The sequence below is a fragment of the Myotis myotis genome, unplaced genomic scaffold, assembly GCF_014108235.1.
Source record: "Myotis myotis isolate mMyoMyo1 unplaced genomic scaffold, mMyoMyo1.p scaffold_m19_p_6, whole genome shotgun sequence".
Classification (NCBI taxonomy): domain Eukaryota; kingdom Metazoa; phylum Chordata; class Mammalia; order Chiroptera; family Vespertilionidae; genus Myotis; species Myotis myotis.
The window spans coordinates 95,254,617-95,274,202 of record NW_023416368.1 but is presented as its reverse complement, the minus strand read 5'-3'; the positions used below and the strand labels follow the sequence as shown (position 1 = coordinate 95,274,202).

Below are 19,586 nucleotides of genomic sequence, written 5' to 3'. Positions count from 1 at the left end.
GAGCAATATGGCTGGCAGGGGAGCAGTTAGGAGTGATCAAGCTGGCAGGCAGAGGTGGTTAGGGGCAATCAGGCAGGCAGGCAGAGGCAGTTAGGGGCGATCCGGCAGATAGGAAGAGAGGTTAGGAGCAATCAGGCAGGCAGGCAGGTGAGCGGTTAGGAGCCAGTGGTCCCAGATTGCAAGAGGGATGTCCGACTGCCGGATTAGGCCTGGCAGTCGGACATCCCCCAAGGGGTCCCCAGTTGAAGAGAGTATAGGCTGGGCTGAGGGAACCCTCCCCCCCTGCACAAATGTCATGCACCAGGCCTCTAGTCCTATATAATAAAAGGGTAATATGCAAATTGACCCTAATGGTGGAACAACCAGATCGACCACTGGACCAGTCACTATGAGGCGCACTGACCACCTCTCAGTCTCTTCCCCCAGCCAGCAGGCTCCCATTGCCCAATGAAGAATGAGGAACCAGGGGTGGATGGTGGGGAACGTGGATGGCATTAGGCCAAGGCCCCCACCCTGCCAGTCACCCCACACACTGAGGGAAACCCATGGTGGGTGTGGGGCCACCAAGCGGGCGGGAATGACCAACCTCTCAGTCCCTCCCCCTGGCCGGCAGGCTCCAATTGCCCGATGGTGAATGAAGAACGGGGGTGGGTGGCAGTGGGGGGGGGGGGGGAGCTGCCGGAAGCTGGGGAAGATGGCTCTGATCACAGGCCAGGCCTGGAGACTGTACCCATTCATGAATTCATGCGCCGGGTCTCTAGTACATATATAATATATATACAGGGTGTCCCAAAAAAATGTATACACACTTTACAGCTGATAGCTCAATTAATGTTTCTTTCTTTTCTGATTTAACCCATTGGAATTAATAATTATTCAAACTATGTATACATTTTTGGGATGTCTTGTATATAATATATTAAACAAAGGCAGACAGAAAATGATAGATAATCTATATAATATCTACCTGTCCTACACCCAACAGGAAAGATGATAGATAGAGATAGAGATAGAGATAGAGATAGAGATAGAGATAGAGATAGAGATAGATAGAGATAGAGATAGAGATAGAGAAAGATATATGTAGATATGATAAAGATATAGATATATTTAAGGGATATATTTTAAGAAATTGGCTCCCATGATACTGTGAGCCGGCAAGTCTAGAATCTGTAAGTCAGGTGGCAGGCTGGAAGCTCAGGTAAGAGTTGATGCTATAGTCTTGAGGCAGAATTACTTCTCTTTTGGGACACCTGGATTTTTGCTCCTGAGGCCTTGGATGAGGCCCACCCACATTATTGAGGATAATTACTTCTCTTTACTTGAAGTCAACTGATTGTACTGCTAACCATATCTAAAAAATACCTTTATAGCAACACATTGGTTAGTGGTTGATTGAATAACTACAGACTACGGTCTGGCTAAGAAAATACAAGAAACTATAACATGAAATAACAGGGGTATATCATATGGAGCCCCACAGACCATTATTCTAGGTGAGATAAGGAGACATTGGAGGGTTACACTGGAGGACTTTAAGAGAACAGTGAGATAGTCTGACAAGTTTAAAAAGACCACTCTGGTAACTGTATTGAGAATATTGTGAAAATAAATAAAGGAAACCTCATTTAAAATGAAGAAGGGGGCTGGCTGGTATTATTCAGTGGTTGAGTGCAACCTATGAACCAGGAGGTCATGGTTCAATTCCCAGTCAGGACACATGCCCAGGTTGTGGGCTTGATCTCCAGTGGGAGAGTGGAGGGTTGTGCAGGAGGCAGCCAATCAATGATTCTTTCTCACCATTGATGTTTATATCTCTCCCTCTCCCTTCCTCTCTGAAATCAATAAAAATTTATTTAAAAAAAAAAAAAGAAAATGAAGGAGGGAACGCACACACTATCACTCAGACACCAAACAGGAGGATGTTTACTTTACATACTCAAGAAGAAGAAAGAACTTCCCTTTGCCCAGCAACAGCCCAGCCAATAAGAGGCCATTACCACACTGAACTCTTCAAAATGATCCTTCCCAGGTTCCTCCTTGCCTCTCTTCTGTTCTTCAGACTTGCCTATGGCCCATCATAATTTGCTTGTTCCAAATTGCAATTCCTTTGCTTTTCCTGAATAAATGCATATTGTGGGTAAAATAAATAGTTCTTTTATTTATTACAGTCAACAATATCTTAGAAATATCTTATGTGCGTGTGTTTGTTTTCAGTGTTTTACATGCAGGATAGTGTGATGAACACATTCATTCATTGAAATAATATTGCTCTTAATCATAGGTGCGCCAGCATTCTCAGAAACACCTTTTGGTGCTGCCTTATGTTTTGGGAGGAGAATAAAAAGAGAGAGAAGAGGCGAGTGAAAACTCTGGCATCCAGGGTGACCAGTTCTCTAAGGCCCAAGGCAGGATGGCTTAGTACTTAAGGACTTGGTTTCTAGAAACAGAAATTCCTTTTTTTACTCCAAGTCACAGATACATCATCTATAAAGTGAGTACATCTAGCTGATAGGTAATCATCCACCCCTACAAACCTGGGGTTTTTGTCTAAATTTCAAGGCATAAAGTAGGTAAAGTGCACAGTGCCTGGCTGATAGTAAGTGCTCATGATATTACCTATGATGTGAACATATCTAGTATGCTATGATGATTGGAATAAAAACCACTAAAACGAGTAAGAAAAGTTGATGATTACCATGACTTCCCAAGGAATAATTGTAACCATCAAAACTAGCTAGTTATTACTGTTAATTAACAGGTAGGAAGCAAAGGGAAGGCCAGACATTATAAGCATGTTCATCTAGGCAGCTTCACCAGGAAGCTGCAACTTTACACTCCCCAGGGAACCACTGGTCCATTCCCTGCAAATCTCTGGGGTAAGGGGTCCAACGAAGAGGGAGATGGATGCCCATGCCGTAAAGTTGGGATGATGGAAGGAAGGTGCTTGCTGGTCAGTTGAACCTGGGAAAAAGATAATTGGCTGGGGGGGGGGGGGGTGTGCTATTGCAAGTTCTCAAAACGCTGAAGGATTCATTGGATAAGCTCCTAATTAAAATCCCCATTGAATTCTCTCCCTCTTGTTCCTCTTGGCTCTTTTGCTCCTGTTTCTCGCTTGCTCTGTGACCCCTGTGCTAGCCTGCCATGTGATTTTAAAGAGCCTCATGGCCCATGGTCGTGCAGACCCCACACACAATGGACTGCAGCTGGGAACACATGCTAAGCTAGCTGGACTGGACTGTGATAGATCCTCCCTTCCCCCAACTGGTGGGCCGAGTGTGACATAACCTGCAGCCCGGAAATACCTGAGTGACTAACCATGTACCTTCTATGGACTATACATTGAGCCACCAATCAACACCTGCCAAATACCCTAAGCCCTTGTTCCTATATGGACCATACATTAAGCCACCAATCAGCGCGAGCCGAGTACACTAAACCCCAATACCTTCCCATTCTTCCCCTCAAAAGACGTGCTCACCTCTGCACCGGTTGCTGTTCTCCCATTGCGAGACAGCCTGGCAGGTCTCTTTCCCCTAATAAAGCCTGTAATCCTGGTTTTCAGCTCCCGACTGGTCTCTCAGACTGTGCTTTTGTGAGGAGTGGCAACTCTGGCAGTAGCTTTAATCCTACCTCTGCTGAAGAAAACATTGGATTTTTTCATGGCGGGATGGAGGGAGATGGTATTTTGGAAGGGAAGTCTCTTAATGTTACCTCATCCATAAAGCTTTCAATGATAACTGATCCTCTGATGTGGGCCTCAGGAAATTATTGTTCCAGTGGCACCCCAAGAAGCCCACTTCCACCAGTAACAGTGGGGGACATAGAGGACACCACACCAATAACGGATTGCAACTCAGCTGGGAATTCAATAGGAGAAGAAATGGCTCTAGAAAGCTGGAAAGCATCCCTTCTCATAATCTCTGAAGCTGCAGTACTCAGACGGAGAAACAGCAGAAGGAAATCCTGGCCTGTATTATGGTGAGAAATGGAACCTTACCATCCTATGCTGGGAGTTTTATAATTCGTTTCTGTCTCTCTCTCCATTCCTGGTTCCTGTGTGGGCTTTTCACTTCCTTTTTTCTGCCCTCAGTCACCTCAATCACTGCCCCTTCAGACTCGGGACCAGGACTAACGTCGTGGGTGTAGGGTGTACAGCTGTGCCCCAGGCCAGGGCTGCGGCTGCAGATGCCTGCGGCCTGGCAAGCAGTGGAGTCAGAGCCGGTGCTCCCTCAGTGCCACTGCCTGGGCAGATGAGGCTGTGGTTTCCCGCTGGGCGGGAGGGAAGTGTACGTGCTCCCCGTACTAATTTCGTGGGTCCTATATCTGGTGCGAAAGACATTGGCGCGGGGGCGGGGGGGGAAGGGGGGGCTCCTCGGACTCCTTTCTCTATTCACAGCGACTGCACTCAGAAGCAGAAACCTATTTCAGCTGCGGAGCCCAGCCGCTTCCCTTCTGCAACTCCTCACCTCCATCCTGCCAGTTTTTTCACAGCTTCCCGGGTGCAGCGGGCCACAGACACACACTGCTAAAGCCCAGCGGGGAGAGGGGTGGGGGAATACTTAGGGCATGGTTCGAGCCCAGCACCAAGGGTCCCCAAACTCTCACTTCCCTCTGCCTCTACCCTGGCGGTACTCCTGCCTCTGCAGCCTGAAACCGGCAGAGCACCAGCGGAGAGCAGGTGCACCCTCAGTGCTGCTTGGATTTTACTACAGTGCCTTTCCCTGCTCTTCACCTTCCTGTGACTAAGACCTCACTCAGAAGGCTTGGAAATTTGCCCCCTTCGGGCATTCCTGCGTGGGGCGCCCCAGCCCTGCGGGTTTAGGGCATGAGGCTGGGACCTTGTGGTTGTGTGCTGGGGAGGGGGACAGGCACCGGTTAGCTGCCAGCTCCCCGGGATAATTCTCTTGGCAACCACTCATGTTGCTAGGGGGTGGGAACCACAACTGCCACTCCCCGTAACCTCATTGCTAGAGGGCGGAGCCACAGAAACCACAGCCAAAGCCCCATCTGATGCTCACAGCTGCTGCTGTGATTTTGACTCATGCAGACACGGCCACGGCCTGTTAATGCTTCCACAGGTATAAGTAATACAGAAAAGCTTCAAATGTACAGGTGCTCAGAAAAATGAAAAGTTTTTGGTGACTAATCTTGGAGACTGACTAAATATTTATTACTATCCCTACAAAAAGACTAACAATTTAACCACAGGGCCCAGGTGTTAAATCTGTTTTGCCAAGTTAACAGGAAATGCTCTCTCTTCTTCTCACTTTGTTAGGCCTCTTGAAAGTCTGAGTCTCATGAAATACAAGAGGAAAGAAACAGGTTACTAGCCCAGCTATTAGAGGCCAGAGTTTTTCTACCTGACAGTGGAGGGTGGAAACCTCCAGTAAGGTCAGAGGCCATCAAAATCTCTCACATAAAGTTTTGTGAACCCAACTATCAGGGTCAATAACACTACCTGGATAATTGTGTCACCACTTCCAGTTAGGGAAGACCCGTCGTGGGAAGAGACTTTGAGCTGTGGACAAATTCCACAGCCAGCTTAGGCAAGGTTGCCATAGGATGTCTTGGGGGCTAAGGGGTCATAGGCAATCCCAAATTATACTGTGATAGAGCTAGGGAATAATAGGGATGCTCATTCTCCCTCATCTCCCTCTGATTAAGAGGATAAAAGGTTTTTAGGTTTTTCTCCCTGAAGATAATAGGTAATACAATCCTCATTCACTGCACCTCAAAAGAAACTCCTTTGGGTGAATACTCAGCTGGCAAAAAGCTTACTCTAGATTTTTTTTTTTTTTCAATAAAAGGGCTGTCTGCCTTTAAAGTGCTAATACCTGCTCCCCAAGAACCCGCATCTGAGCCATCTCTAGGAATGCAGATTTCTGGAAGGAGCTATCTAAGCCAATCAATTTAACTTAGTTCACCTGTGACTTGCTACACCAGTGACTTTTGTTACATGATATGTTTCTAGAAGTTAAGGAATGTGTTTGCCAATCTAGGAAATGCTAATTGCTTACTTTTAGTTTTTCTCCCTACCTTATCACTCCAGAATTTGGCAGTTCTTAATGAGTGAATCCTGGCAATATGTTTCTTTGCATAAATTCAATAAGAACAGTCTTCACTTGTGGTATATTAATTAAGACTTTAACTAAAATGCTATGTCTGAGATAGACGTGCATGGACTCTGGATGTCAGCAGAAAGTTTAAGGGATTGAGATTGACTTCCAAAGCCCCCACAGCAGAAATGGTCCATTACCTTCCTTGGTCACGTGATTTCCAGGTAAGAAACAAAGGTTGCTTCCCTGAAAGATGGCAAGAAAGGAACCTCAAGACATTTTTGGAACCTCAAGGACTTGAGGAATTTACACAGACCTACAGGTATCGCAGACAAAACCTGATGGTAACTGTAGCGTGGCTTCTTTGTCCTGAGGAACTGATTAAAGGTCAATCTAAAGATTCCTTGTGAAAAATCCCAGCAAAGCAGACTTGAAAGAGCATGTGTGATTGATTTGATCAATTACTATTCTTATTGTCACTTCTGCTCCAGTCTGGTTAGTCTTCAGCAAAGGGAAATGCAGTCTTCATTTTCTGTGAAAAGGGAAAGTGCACACACAAACCAAAGGGGAGCTGACATATAGAGAGAAGTCCCCTCCCCTAGTCCATTATATGGGAAGCTGCCTATTGTCTTCTCTAGCAGAAAGGGTGGACAAAGGAGCCTGGAATGCTGGTGACCCTTGAAGCCCTGGCAAAGGTCAGGGCTATGCACCCACTGTTTAGTCGAGACAATGATAGCTGAAGCAACTTCCCCACCAGATAGTCATGTAAATCCTTACTGATAAGATTTTCTGTTACTGGAACTTTCCTGCCTAAGGGCTTTGGGTGTATCCCAAACTCAATAAAATGATGGCAAGGCCTGAGCACAAGCGGAGTCCATCCTCTTAGGATGGGCTCTCGCCTGGCCCCCCAATTTCCAAATTATCTCATCTCTTTCATTTGTGTGCGGCTCCTCTGCCAGATCCTGAACCCTGAACCACGCAGGATGTGGGGGAACATACACATCTACACACGATTGGACTGTTCTCATGTAAATGCGAACTCCAAATCCTCACAATTTGATTGGTCCAAAAAGCACTGATTGGCCAAAACAGAGTTGCTCTAATTGGTTGGTGAAGATGCTAATGAGGATATAGCTGCACAGGTCCAACTGGATAGGTAGTCTATTGGTTGAAATAGGATTCCAGGAACTCCTTTGTAAGAGTTGGCTCACCTCACAGGAACACAATGCAGATCAATAGCTTAGTGCCAGAGGCAAGTAGTGTAGCGCAGGCTTCTCCCTTAAGTGTGGCTTGCATGAAAGGCCCCTTTTAGCAACAGCTGCCAGTCTGTTTATAAATTTGAGCCCAGTTAGCCATTAGGAGCCCTTTTCAACAGGTACATTTATTTTCCGAGTCAACAAAACCTTCCTTAAACCTTCAAGAGGGGATGATAGAAACAGCCTCATATAAATTGTGAGGATTAAGTGACTCACTATACATGTTACAGAAGAGCAAAGAAATACCAAGCACACTTCCTGGAGAAAGGGAGGAACCCATTTATTAACACTAGTGGACTCCGGGAATAATTTCCAAATTAGAGTGAAGTAACACGCAGAGGCTTCGCTTTTTATAACTCTCTGGGGTCACTGTCTTGCAGATGTGGTTCTGCCCCCTTTCGTGGCTTACAGGAAGGCCCCCAGGTGTCGATGATCTGTCCTGAGGCCAGTGATAATGACACCCCCGGCCCCTCCCCCCCCCCCCCCCCCCCCCCCGCCTGCCGCTGGGCAATGCATTGTTCACAGTTTTTATGGCCTGACACGCTTTGCAAGACCAGTTTCCTCCTCATACACAGGGTGCTTACAACAGTACCTGGCACAAGGTATGCCCTTAAATGTTAACTGTTCTCCCCAGCAATGTAGCTGGAACACTATGGTTTCTGTGCTCAGGTAGGTTTGGATGTCCATGTGTGGACCTAGGTACAGATTGGTCATAACAATATAAAAACACTTGGAAGCACAAGTCTGGCATGTTTTAGTTAGATCTGATTAGGTAAGCAGGCAGCACAAATGCAACTTGTACATCTTAGAACACTGTGTACTTTTCTCATTATTTTCAGAAAGACACACTGAAAAATACTTTTTATGGCAACAATTTTTAAGAATAGTGATATGTGGTGTACAGGGTAGCACATAAAACAGGGAGGATATGTCTGCATGACCAAATCCTGGAACTTGCGGAGAAGGGCCATTTGCACAACTGAGAAGTTATTGAGTGATGGGGAAAATCAAGCTTTGTATTTCTTTTCCCTTCACAAACTGGTATAAAAATATTAAAAGTAAAAATATTACTGCAAATATATTTAGCAGGAGTTGAGATCAGCCAAGAAACTGGGAACCCTCCCACTACAGGTGAGAGAATTTTGTTTCCATACTGTCCTACTGGCTAATCCAGTGCTTTAAGGGAGGGAAGCACCAAGTGCAAAGGAAAAGAGGAAAGGAGAATTAGGCAGCTAGAGGCTACCTATTCTTAAATTCATGTTTAAGGGAATTGTCTTCTTAACTTAAGGCATGCATGCAGTTTGGGGCTATTTTATTTCAAGACTCTGGGGCTCAAGCACAGTAACCTGTGAAACCAAGCCTGATGCAAGGTCAGGGTGCTATTTTAAAAGCAGTTGCTGAATATGAAGGAAGGTAACATCTTAGAGAGATTCCACTGTCAAAGTTAGGCAAACTCAGGTGGACAGGGAGAACCTAGGTGCAAACTCAGTCAGCTGGAGATGAGTTAAGACCTAACAAGAGAGAAGGATTAAAGGAATTTAAAAGGGGAAACTTGGAGTAATTTTTTTTTCTCCTTGAGAGCAGGCAATTTCAGTGGCTGTTCATGGGAGTCCATAGTCACTGAAGAATGTAATAAAGTCTAGATGCTATTTCTCTACTCAAATGGTTACCCAGGCCGAATGCAATTTGCACTTCCAATGGGTTTGCCCACTTGGCAACTTCAAAGTACATGAGGAGAGTACTGTAAGAGGTGGACCAAGGTCCATTTCTCTGGCTCATAGCTTAGCTACAGTCTAGGTGATGGGGTGTGGAGATTGGCTCACATATAAGTCCAGCACTTCCTCTGCCACATGCACATATTCATCATCTGGAAATGGCATAGTCGCGGGTGTGCTGGGAAGTCTTCTGAACTATGTGGGGCCGGAAGTAGTGGGGGATAGGCTGGATGTACTGAGAACTGCACACCACCAGCCCAGACTCAGTAACCCCGAAGGGTGGGTCCCAGTGGTCCCCACCTTTGTCCATCAGAGTCTATGTGGCCAGTCAGCAAGGCTAGAAAAGTGAGGTACAGAATGAACTGTCCTTAGGAATCTCTAATGTGTAGGGAGTAACCCTACGGTAAAGTCCTTCTCAATAATTGCTGAAATCTTGTCTAACACTTTGCAAATCAGTTGGTAGAGAAGGTAACTGAGTAACTCTACCTCAAAGTTCTTGAAAATGCATTTCTAGGGATGAGCCAAAAAGTGATGCTTGGGTAGGTCAGACTGCCCAGGCAGAGCCATACTACTTAGAATTCAAAAAGTACAGAAGAGCAGTTCAATATTCTAGTTGTAACAAACTCTAATGCAAGGGCCACTGAGCACTGTTCAGCTGAAGGAAAGAGAGTGGGTCAGAGCATTTTGAGAAATGGCTGTGGGGCTCCAACTTCTCATGTAGGTTGCACATCAGGAAATGACAAGTCACAGAAGTGGAGGTAAACTAAAATACCACCAGGTGGTTGGTATTTGTCACACCTGAGGTTAAGCATGCCCTGCCTGCTGTGTGTAGAGTAACTGCAGTACAAACAATTGGAGAATGTTTACAAAGACTAAGCCCATACTTTAGGTATCACCCCAGGGTCAGAGTCAAACTGAGGCCCAGAGGAACTGGGTAACACAAGAATCTTTATTAATCTCTGAAACCCCAGGCATAACTTCTAAGTTCTAAGTTCTGAAAGCTGAATTTGGGTGCAATATTCAGAATCATGGACTGTGTGTGAGGTTAGATCACTATACTCCCCAAGAACAAATGGGGCTGGTAATAAGTGGCATGATGTTACCAGTTAGGGGTTGCTAAATCAAAAGAGGGACACGCCATTCAAATGAACTGTCCAGGAAAGAAAAGACAGATAGACAGTTAGTGGACACACAGACCAGGGAGATCAGATAAAAGATGGTTTGAAGCAAGAGGTGGGGAGCACAGTTTAAGTAAGTCCTGGGCTGATGCATGAGTAGTAGTAAATACACTTTCTTTACTCTAGGTGTCTCTTATATGAGAGAATCAAATAGAGGGAAATGCTAGCAGACCATTTTCTTACCTTTTTGTTCCTTTGCTTTTTAAACTTAACTTTTACAATTTTATAATTTCTTTTAATAATGAAAATGTAAATTTGATCAACAAATTTCTATGTTGTTAATGAAGCTCCATTTTGCTTCTGATACTTGGTAATTCAGACTAATTACACAGTACTACTATTCCACTGAGGCAGTTCTTGAACCATGAGGAGTATTTGACATCCTAAAACTATCAAAACCCACAATACCGTAAAGCAGTGGTTCTCAACCTTCTGGCCCTTTAAATACAGTTCCTCGTGTTGTGACCCAACCATAAAATTATTTTTGTTGCTACTTCATAACTGTAGAGTTGCTACTGATATGAATTGTAATGTAAATATCTGATATGCAGGATGGTCTTAGATGACCCCTGTGAAAGGGTCGTTCGACCGCCAAAGGGGTCGTGACCCACAGGTTGAGAACTGCTGCTGTAAAGCTTGACTCTCAGTAAATAAAATGACTATCTTAATATAAGCTTTCATGATTATTTTCTAGAATGGATCCTCTTAAATTCAATTATTCATATACTCAGTCTCAAAGCCCTTCCTCATAAACTTCAATCATATCACTTTTCTCCAAAATGATGTTTCTGATGCTGAATGAGATTTGCAGTCTGGTTGAAGGCTTTCCCACATTTATTACATTTGTAGGGTTTCTCTCCTGTGTGAATCCTCTGATGTTGAGTAAGGTGTGTGCTTCGGATAAAGGCTTTCCCACAGATTTTACATTTGTAAGGTTTTTCCCTAGTATGAATTCTCTTATGTTGAGTAAGGGCTGAATGGTCACTGAAGGCTTTCTCACATATATTACATGTATATGGTTTTTCCCCAGTATGAATTCTCTGATGTTGAGCTAGGGCTGATTGGTCCCTAAAGGCTTTCTCACACAATCCACATCTATAAGGTTTTTCTCCAGTATGAATTTTCCGATGTCGAGCAAAGGATGAATTATCTCTGAAAGCTTTCCCACATTCATTACACTTATAAGGTTTCTCTCCAGTATGAATTCTCTGATGTTCAGTAAGGGAAGAGTTCACCCTGAAGGCCTTTCCACATTCATTACATTCAAAGGGCTTCTCTCCAGTGTGAATTCTCTGATGCTGAAGAAAACTTGTACTCTGGTTGAAGGCTTTCCCACATTCATTACATTTATAGGGTTTCTCTCCACTATGAATATTCTGATGTTTGGTAAGATGTGCCCTGCACACAAAGGCTTTGTCACATATATTACATTTAAAAGGTTTCTCTCCTGTATGTATTCTATGATGGTGGGCTAGGTGTATATTTCGGATAAAAGCTTTTCCACATAAGTTGCATTCAAAAGGTTTCTCTCCAGTGTGAATTTTCTGATGATAAGTAAGTGAGGAGCTCACTGAGAAGGCCTTGCCACATTCCTTACATTCATATGGTTTCTCACCAGTGTGAATTCTTTGGTGATGGATAAGGTGTGTACTCTGGTGAAAGGCTTTCCCACATTCTCTACATTTGTACCGTTTCTCTTTAATAAGAGTTTTTGGATTTGAATTAAGTTTTTCAGTATGAATTTTCTGATGTTCATTAAGAGTTGAACTCTTAGTGAAAACTTTTCCACACTCACTACATTCAAAGGCTTTTTTGCTAGACTGAAATACCTGACTTTGAACAAAAGATGAGGTCATGATGCAGCAATTCCCAGATCTCTCACATTCCTGGTCACTACCCACAGATGAGATTTTCTGGTGAGTGAGTACCATTTTCTGCAACTTTATCTCCTGGGCTCCATGCTGCCATTCCAATAGGCTATCATATTTCCAGTGACTATTGCTAGTGAATCTTTCCTTTATCATCCACTGATCCAATTCTTCTTCAGGAATATCTGCCTTGAGAGTAGATTTCTTATTCACAGGGAGAGTTATCCAGTCTGAAAGACATCAAAAATAAAACTGTCTGTTTTATCCTAGTGAAACATCTAGTTGGGGTAAGATGATGAGCCTGTTTATAATGCTAATAAAAAGGTTTCAGGTTTGAAGATTTCCAGAAGAAAGGAAAGAGGAGGAGAGGTGAACAGAGGACAAAGCAGAAAGGGGTTGATCTAATGTATAATGCATTGAGCAGGAGACCTTGGGAGCTTGACTTCAGAAGTCACAGGTTTGGGTGGGGACCTTGAGTATGTTATTTTATTTGTGATTACAGAGAAGTTACCAGACTTTCTGAGCCACAGAAAAACCTGTACAGACCAAACTATGCCAACAGATAAGAATAAATGTAGACCCCAGAACACTGCCACCCAGAGGCTGAGCCACAAACTGACTCTTTGCTAAACACAAAATAAAGCAGTCTGGGAAACAAATACGGCCTGCTTGAAAATAAGGACTGTGGTTTACAACACAGAGGAACAGTGTATCGCAGGGAAATTCAACACTCTCCTGAATACCTGGCAGGACTAAGTTCATGGTACGTGGTGCCTTCTTGTGTTGTATTTTGTGCCTTTAAATCAACGCAGCAGATCCAAGCAACAGCAGCCTCCTGAGCACCACACCCTCTGTCTGAGGAACAGCAGCTGTACGTGAAACCTCCCCCCACCAGACAGAAGAGCCACCACAGCTGTGAACAGCACCCACGAGAGGAGCTGCTACCAACTGAGGAGCAGCTGCTACCGCAACAGCCCTAAGAGCAACCACAGCCCAAGGAGTCACTGCCACCCAGGGAGCAGCCACTGAACGACTCAACGTCTAGATATGTCAGTGAGATCAAACATGGGTAGACAAAGAAACCCCCAAAGTAAAGAAAAAGAGGACTCGCCAGAAAAGCAGCTAAGTGAGACAGAGGCATGCAACATGACAGAAAAAGAATTCAGAATAAAGGTCCTAGAGTGCATAGACCAGACGGAGGAAAAAATCAATAACATATGCAAGAAGCTAGAAGAAACAGATGAAAAAATCAACAACTTAAGTAAGACCCAAGAAGAAATGAAGAGTGATATAGCTGCAATAAAAAACACCATTGAACATATCAACAGTAGACTAGGAGAAGCGGAGGACCAAATTAGTGAATTAGAAGACAAGGAAGCAAAACACAACCAAACTGTACTGCAATTGGAGAAAAAAATGAAAAGACAGAAGGAGAGCCTTAGGGAGCTTTGGGACAACATGAAACGAAACAACATACGAATAACAGGGGTGCCAGAACAACAGAAAGATGAACAAGGATTAGAAAACCTACTCAAAGAAATAATATCAGAAAACTTCCCTGAGGTGGGGAAGAAAAAAGTCACACAAGCCCAGAGAGTCCCAAACAAGGTGAACCCGAAAATTCCCACACCAAGACACATCATAATTACCATGGCAAATGTTCAGGACAAAGAGAGAATCTTACAGGCTGCAAGAGAGAGACGGAAAGTTATATACAAGGGATCTCCCATTAGATTATCAAATGATTTCTCAACAGAAACACATCAGGCCAGAAAAGAATGGACGGAAATTTACAAAGTGATGCAAAGCAAAGGACTGAATCCAAGAATACTCTACCCAGCAAGGCTATCATTCAAAACTGAAGGGGAAATAAGAAGCTTCACAGACAAAAAAAGGCTAAGGGAGTTTATCACCACCAAGCCAGCAATGCAAGGAATGCTAAAGGGACTGGTGTAAAAAGAAGAAATAAAAAGTTCAGAAAGAAAAAAGCCACACAAAAAAAAGAAATGGCTACAAACAAATACCTTTCAATAATAACTTTAAATGTAAACAGACTAAATGCTCCAACCAAAAGACATCGAGTGGCTGAATGGATGAAAAAAAACATGACCCACACATCTGCTGTCTACAAGAGACCCAACTCATTAGAAGGGACTCACACAGACTGAAAGTGAAGGGATGGAAAAATATCTTTCAGGCAAATGGAAAGGAAAAGAATGCTGGGGTAGCAATACTTATATCGGACAAAATAGACCTCAAAGTGAAGGCCATAACAAGAGATAAGGAATGCCACTTCATAATACTAAAGGGATTAATACAACAAAAAGATATAACTCTGGTAAACATATATGCACCCAATGCAGGAGCACCCAAATTCATAAAAAAACTCCTGGAAGATATCAAAGGAGAGATCAACAACAATACAATCATAGTAGGGGACTTTAATACACCACTAACAGCACTGGATAAGTCCTCTAGACAATCAGCAAAGAAACAGCAATCCTAAATGACTCACTAGATCAGATGGACTTAATAGACAGCTTCAGAACACTTCACCCCAAAGCCACGGAACGTACATTCCACTCTGATGCTCATGGGACATATTCAAAAATAGACCACATATTGGGTCACAAGTGAAGTCTCCCAAAATTCAAGAAGATTGAAATCATAAAAAGCATCTTCTCAGACCATGATGGCATAATATTAGAAATAAACTACAATAAAAACAACCCCAAATACTCAAACACTTTGAAGCTGAATAGCATGCTATTAAATATTGATTGGGTTACCAATGAGATCAAAGAAGAAATCAAAAACATCCTGGAAACTAATGACAATGAAAACACAACAATCCAAAACCTATGGGACACAATGAAAGCAGTCCTGAGAGGGAAGTTTATAGCTCTACAGGCCTATCTCAAAAAACAAGAAAAAATGGTAGTAAATCATCTAACTCTACAACTCAAAGAATTAGAAAGACAGCAACAAGAAAACCCCAGAGTGAGCAGAAGGAAGGAGATAATAAAGATTAGAGCAGAAATAAATGACATAGAGACCAAAAAAAAATACAGAAAATCAATGAAACCAAGAGCTGGTTCTTTGAAAGGATAAACAAGATTGAAAAACCTCTAGCCAGACTCACCAAGAAGCAAAGAGAGAGGACCCAAATAAACAAAATCAGAAACAATAGAGGCGAAATAACAACAGACCCCACAGAAATACAAATGATTGTTAAAAAATACTATGGACAGCTCTACTCCAACAAACTAGACAACCTGGAGGAAATGGACAAATTCCTAGAAAAATACAACATTCCAAAACTCAATCAGGAAGAATCTAAAAATCTCAATAGGCCAATTACTATGGAAGAAATTGAAGCAGTCATCAAAAAGCTTCCAGCAAACAAAAGCCCAGGACCAGATGGCTTCACGGGGGAGTTTTACCAAACATTCAAGGAAGAACTAAAACATATCCTCCTCAGACTACTACAAAAAATTTCAAGAGGAAGGAACACTTCCAAGCTCATTCTATAAAGCCAGCATCACCCTAATACCAAAACCAGGTAAAGACAACACAATGAAAGAGAATTACAGGCCAATATCCCTCATGAACATACATGCCAAAATCCTCAACAAAATCTTAGCAAATCGGATCCAGCAGTACATCAGAAAGATCATACACCATGACCAAGTAGGATTTATCCCAGGGATGCAAGGATGGTACAATATCCACAAATCAATAAACGTGATACATCACATAAACAAATTGAAAGAAAAAAACCACATGGTCATATCAATTGATGCAGAAAAAGCATTTGACAAAATCCAACACCCATTTTTGATAAAAACTCTCAGTAAGGCGGGAGTAGAAGGATCATACCTCAACATAATAAAAGCCATATATGACAGGCCCACAGCCGACATCATACTCAATGGACAAAAACTAACACCATTTCCCCTAAGAACAGGAACAAGACAGGGATGCCCACTCTCACCACTCCAGTTCAACATGGTACTGGAAGTATTAGCCATCGCAATTAGGCAAGAAGAAGAAATAAAAGGCATCCAAATTGGAAAAGAGGAAGTAAAACTGTCCTTATTTGCAGACGACATGATATTATACATACAAAACCCTAGAGACTCCATCAAAAAGCTACTAGACTTAATACATGAATTTGGCAATGTAGCAGGATACAAAATTAACCCCAAGAAATCGGAGGCATTTCTATACACCAATAGTGAACTTTCAGAAAGAGAGATTATTAAAATAATCCCATTCGCCATCGCACCAAAAAAATTAAGCTACCTAGGAATAAACTTAACTAAAGAGGTAAAAGACCTCTACTCAGAAAACTACAGGACGTTGAAAAAAGAGATACAGGAAGACATAAACAGATGGAAGAACATACCGTGTTCATGGATTGGTAGAATCAACATCATTAAAATGTCCATACTACCCAAAGCAATCTGTAAATTCAACGCACTTCCCATTAAAATACCAACGGCATACTTCAGAGATCTAGAACGAACTCTCCAAAAATTCATCTGGAATAAAAAAAGACCCCGAATAGCTGCAGCAATCCTGAGAAAGAACAAAGTAGGTGGGATCTCAATACCAGATATCAAGCTGTATTACAAATCCACTGTTCTCAAAACTGCCTGATACTGGCACAAGAACAGGCATATAGATAAATGGAATAGAATAGAGAGCCCAGAAATAGGCCCGAACCAATATGCTCAATTAATATTTGACAAAGGAGGCAAGAACATACAATGGAGCCAGGATAGTCTCTTCAATAAATGGTGTTGGGAAAATTGGACAGATATATGCAAGAAAATGAAACTAGATCACCAACTTACACCATACACAAAAATAAACTCAAAATGGATAAAGGACTTAAATGTACAACAGGAAACCATAAAAATTCTAGAAGAATCCAAAGGCAACAAAATCTCAGACATATGCCGAAGCAATTTCTTCACTGATACAGCTCCTAGGGCACTTGAAACTTAAGAGAAAATGAACAAATGGGACTACATCAAAATAAAAAGCTTCTGCACAGCAAAAGAAACCATCAACAAAACAACGAGAAAACCCACTGCATGGGAAAACATATTTGCCAATGTCATATCTGATAAGGGCCTAACCTCCACAATTTATAGGGAACTCATACAACTTAACAAAAGGAAGATAAACAATCCAATCAAAAAATGGGCAAAGGACCTAAATAGACACCTTTCAAAAGAGGACATTCAGAAAGCCAAGAGACATATGAAAACATGCTCAAAGTCACTAATCATCCGAGAGATGCAAATCAAAACAACAATGAGGTACCATCTCACACCTGTCAGATTGGCTATCATCAACAAATCAACAAACGACAAGTGCTGGAGAGGATGTGGAGAAAAAGGAACACTCGTGCACTGCTGGTGGGAATGCAGACTGGTGCAGCCACTATGGAAGACAGTATGGAGTTTCCTCAAAAAACTGAAAATGGAACTCCCATTTGACCCTGTGATCCCACTTCTAGGAATATATCCCAGGAAACCAGAAATACCAATCAGAAAGGATATATGCACCCCTATGTTCATAGCAGCACAATTCACCATAGCTAGGATCTGGAAACAGCTTAAGTGCCCATCAGTAGATGAATGGATTAGAAAACTGTGGTACATCTACATGATGGAATACTATGCTGCTGTAAAAAAGAAGAAACTCTTACCATTTGCAACGGCATGGATGGAACTGGAGAGCATTATGCTAAGTGAAATAAGCCAGTCAATGAAGGAAAAATACCACATGATCTCACTCATTCATGGATAATAGAGACCATTATAAACTTTTGAACAATAATAGATACAGAGGCAGAGCAGCCTCAAACAGATTGTCAAACTGCAGAGGAAAGGCCGGGGAGGGTTGGGCGGCAGGAGGGAGGGGGTTAAGAGATCAACCAAAGGACTTGTATGCATGCATATAAGCATAACCAATGGACCTAAGACACTGGGGGGTAGGGGAGGCCAGGGGATTGTCAAGGTCATTGGAAAAAAAGGGACACATATGTAATACCCTTTGTAATACTGTAAGCAATAAAAAAAAAAGTAAAAAAAAAAAAGAAAGAAAAAAAAGAATAAATGTACCTTGTTTATTTTAGTGATATGGTCTTTAATTAATACAGATGTAAACTTAAGAAACCATTGAAACTAAACAGAAAAAATTCAACTCCAGAGTAACTACTAAAATCAATATTTTACTGTTTTATACACTCATTTTAGCATTCAGATGGATAATAAAAAGGGTATGATTAAGGCTGTGTGAAGGACCTCCTACTACTGGTGAGGAAGCAATGTCTTCAAACTTATATGAACAATGTAACATCTATATGAAAACCAGGAACAAACCTGCAAATCTTCCAGAATATACCCACTAAATCTCTAACGGCAAGGCCCTGAATCCAGGGAAGGGGGAATACTAGTCACTAGAATGAAAATCTGCTACTGGGATAGGAGCCATGGTCCCATGAATTATCTGACAAAGTAATTCCTCTCCAAATACAAACTTCCTAATTATACTGTATCACTTGCTTTCATTCATGGGTTCCTTGGTATTTATAGAGTTCTGAATGGAATATTAGTTTTGCATATGTTTTGGTGAATATCTGTCTTTCATGTTAAGTTTATTTAAAACTCTGTGCTAAGATATGCAATAATAAGGACTAGCTACTAAACACACATGATGCAGATTACTGGGAAGTGCTATTAAGAACAAGCCTCCCTCATTACTTTTTTTCCCCTACTTAATCCAGAAAATCTACAAAGAGCTATAATATAAATAAATAAATAAATAAATAAATAAATAAATAAATAAATTCTTTGAAACTTATCTGAAAAAGAAAGTTAAATAGATCCACTTTATGACTAAATATCCGGGTGAGCTCAGAATAATGTATCCTTGTTCAAAACAAAGAATGGTCAAAGTTAAACACCAACATTGCCAAATTTCAAAATCTTAAGGACTGACTTGCACCTCAGGATCTGATAGAGTAACCTGGGACAGACCAATATTCCTTAGAAAACTACTGGAAAATCTGAAATGAAAATAAAAACTTATGTCTAAAGGCATAATATGTCACTTGAGGCCAACTTGATAGTCTAATTTTGTGGAGAGAAGGGAAATACAGAGATGTGATACCAAAACTTAGTGCAGTGGTTCTCAACCTGTGGGTCATGACCCCTTTGGTGGTCAAACGACCTTTCACAGAGGTCGCCTAAGGCCATCCTGCATATCAGATATTTACATTACGATTCATAACAGTAGCAACATTACCGTTATGAAGTAGCAACGAAAATAATTTTATGGTTGGGTCACAACATGAGGAACTGTATTTAAAGTGCCAGAAGGTTGAGAACTACTAACTTAGTGGTTTTTATCTCACAGAATGTGCTGAATTCTTATGCTTCTCAGGGCAAGAGACTAATGTTAAACAGAGATTAAGAATTTCCTATAGAGAAAC

At 42.1% G+C, this 19,586-nt stretch overlaps 1 protein-coding gene across 2 annotated transcripts in view; it reads right to left on the bottom strand.

The window, feature by feature from the left end:
- Positions 1-10,746: 10,746 nt before the first annotated feature.
- The window catches only part of ZNF454 (zinc finger protein 454), an 87,455-nt gene continuing 78,615 nt past the window's right edge, over positions 10,747-19,586 (bottom strand). For both annotated transcript variants that reach the window (XM_036314268.1, XM_036314269.1), the window contains one exon: positions 10,747-12,306. In XM_036314268.1, coding sequence (XP_036170161.1) covers positions 10,973-12,306 — 1,334 coding nt within the window. In that variant the 3' untranslated portion in view covers positions 10,747-10,972. The remainder of the gene's footprint in view (positions 12,307-19,586) is intronic.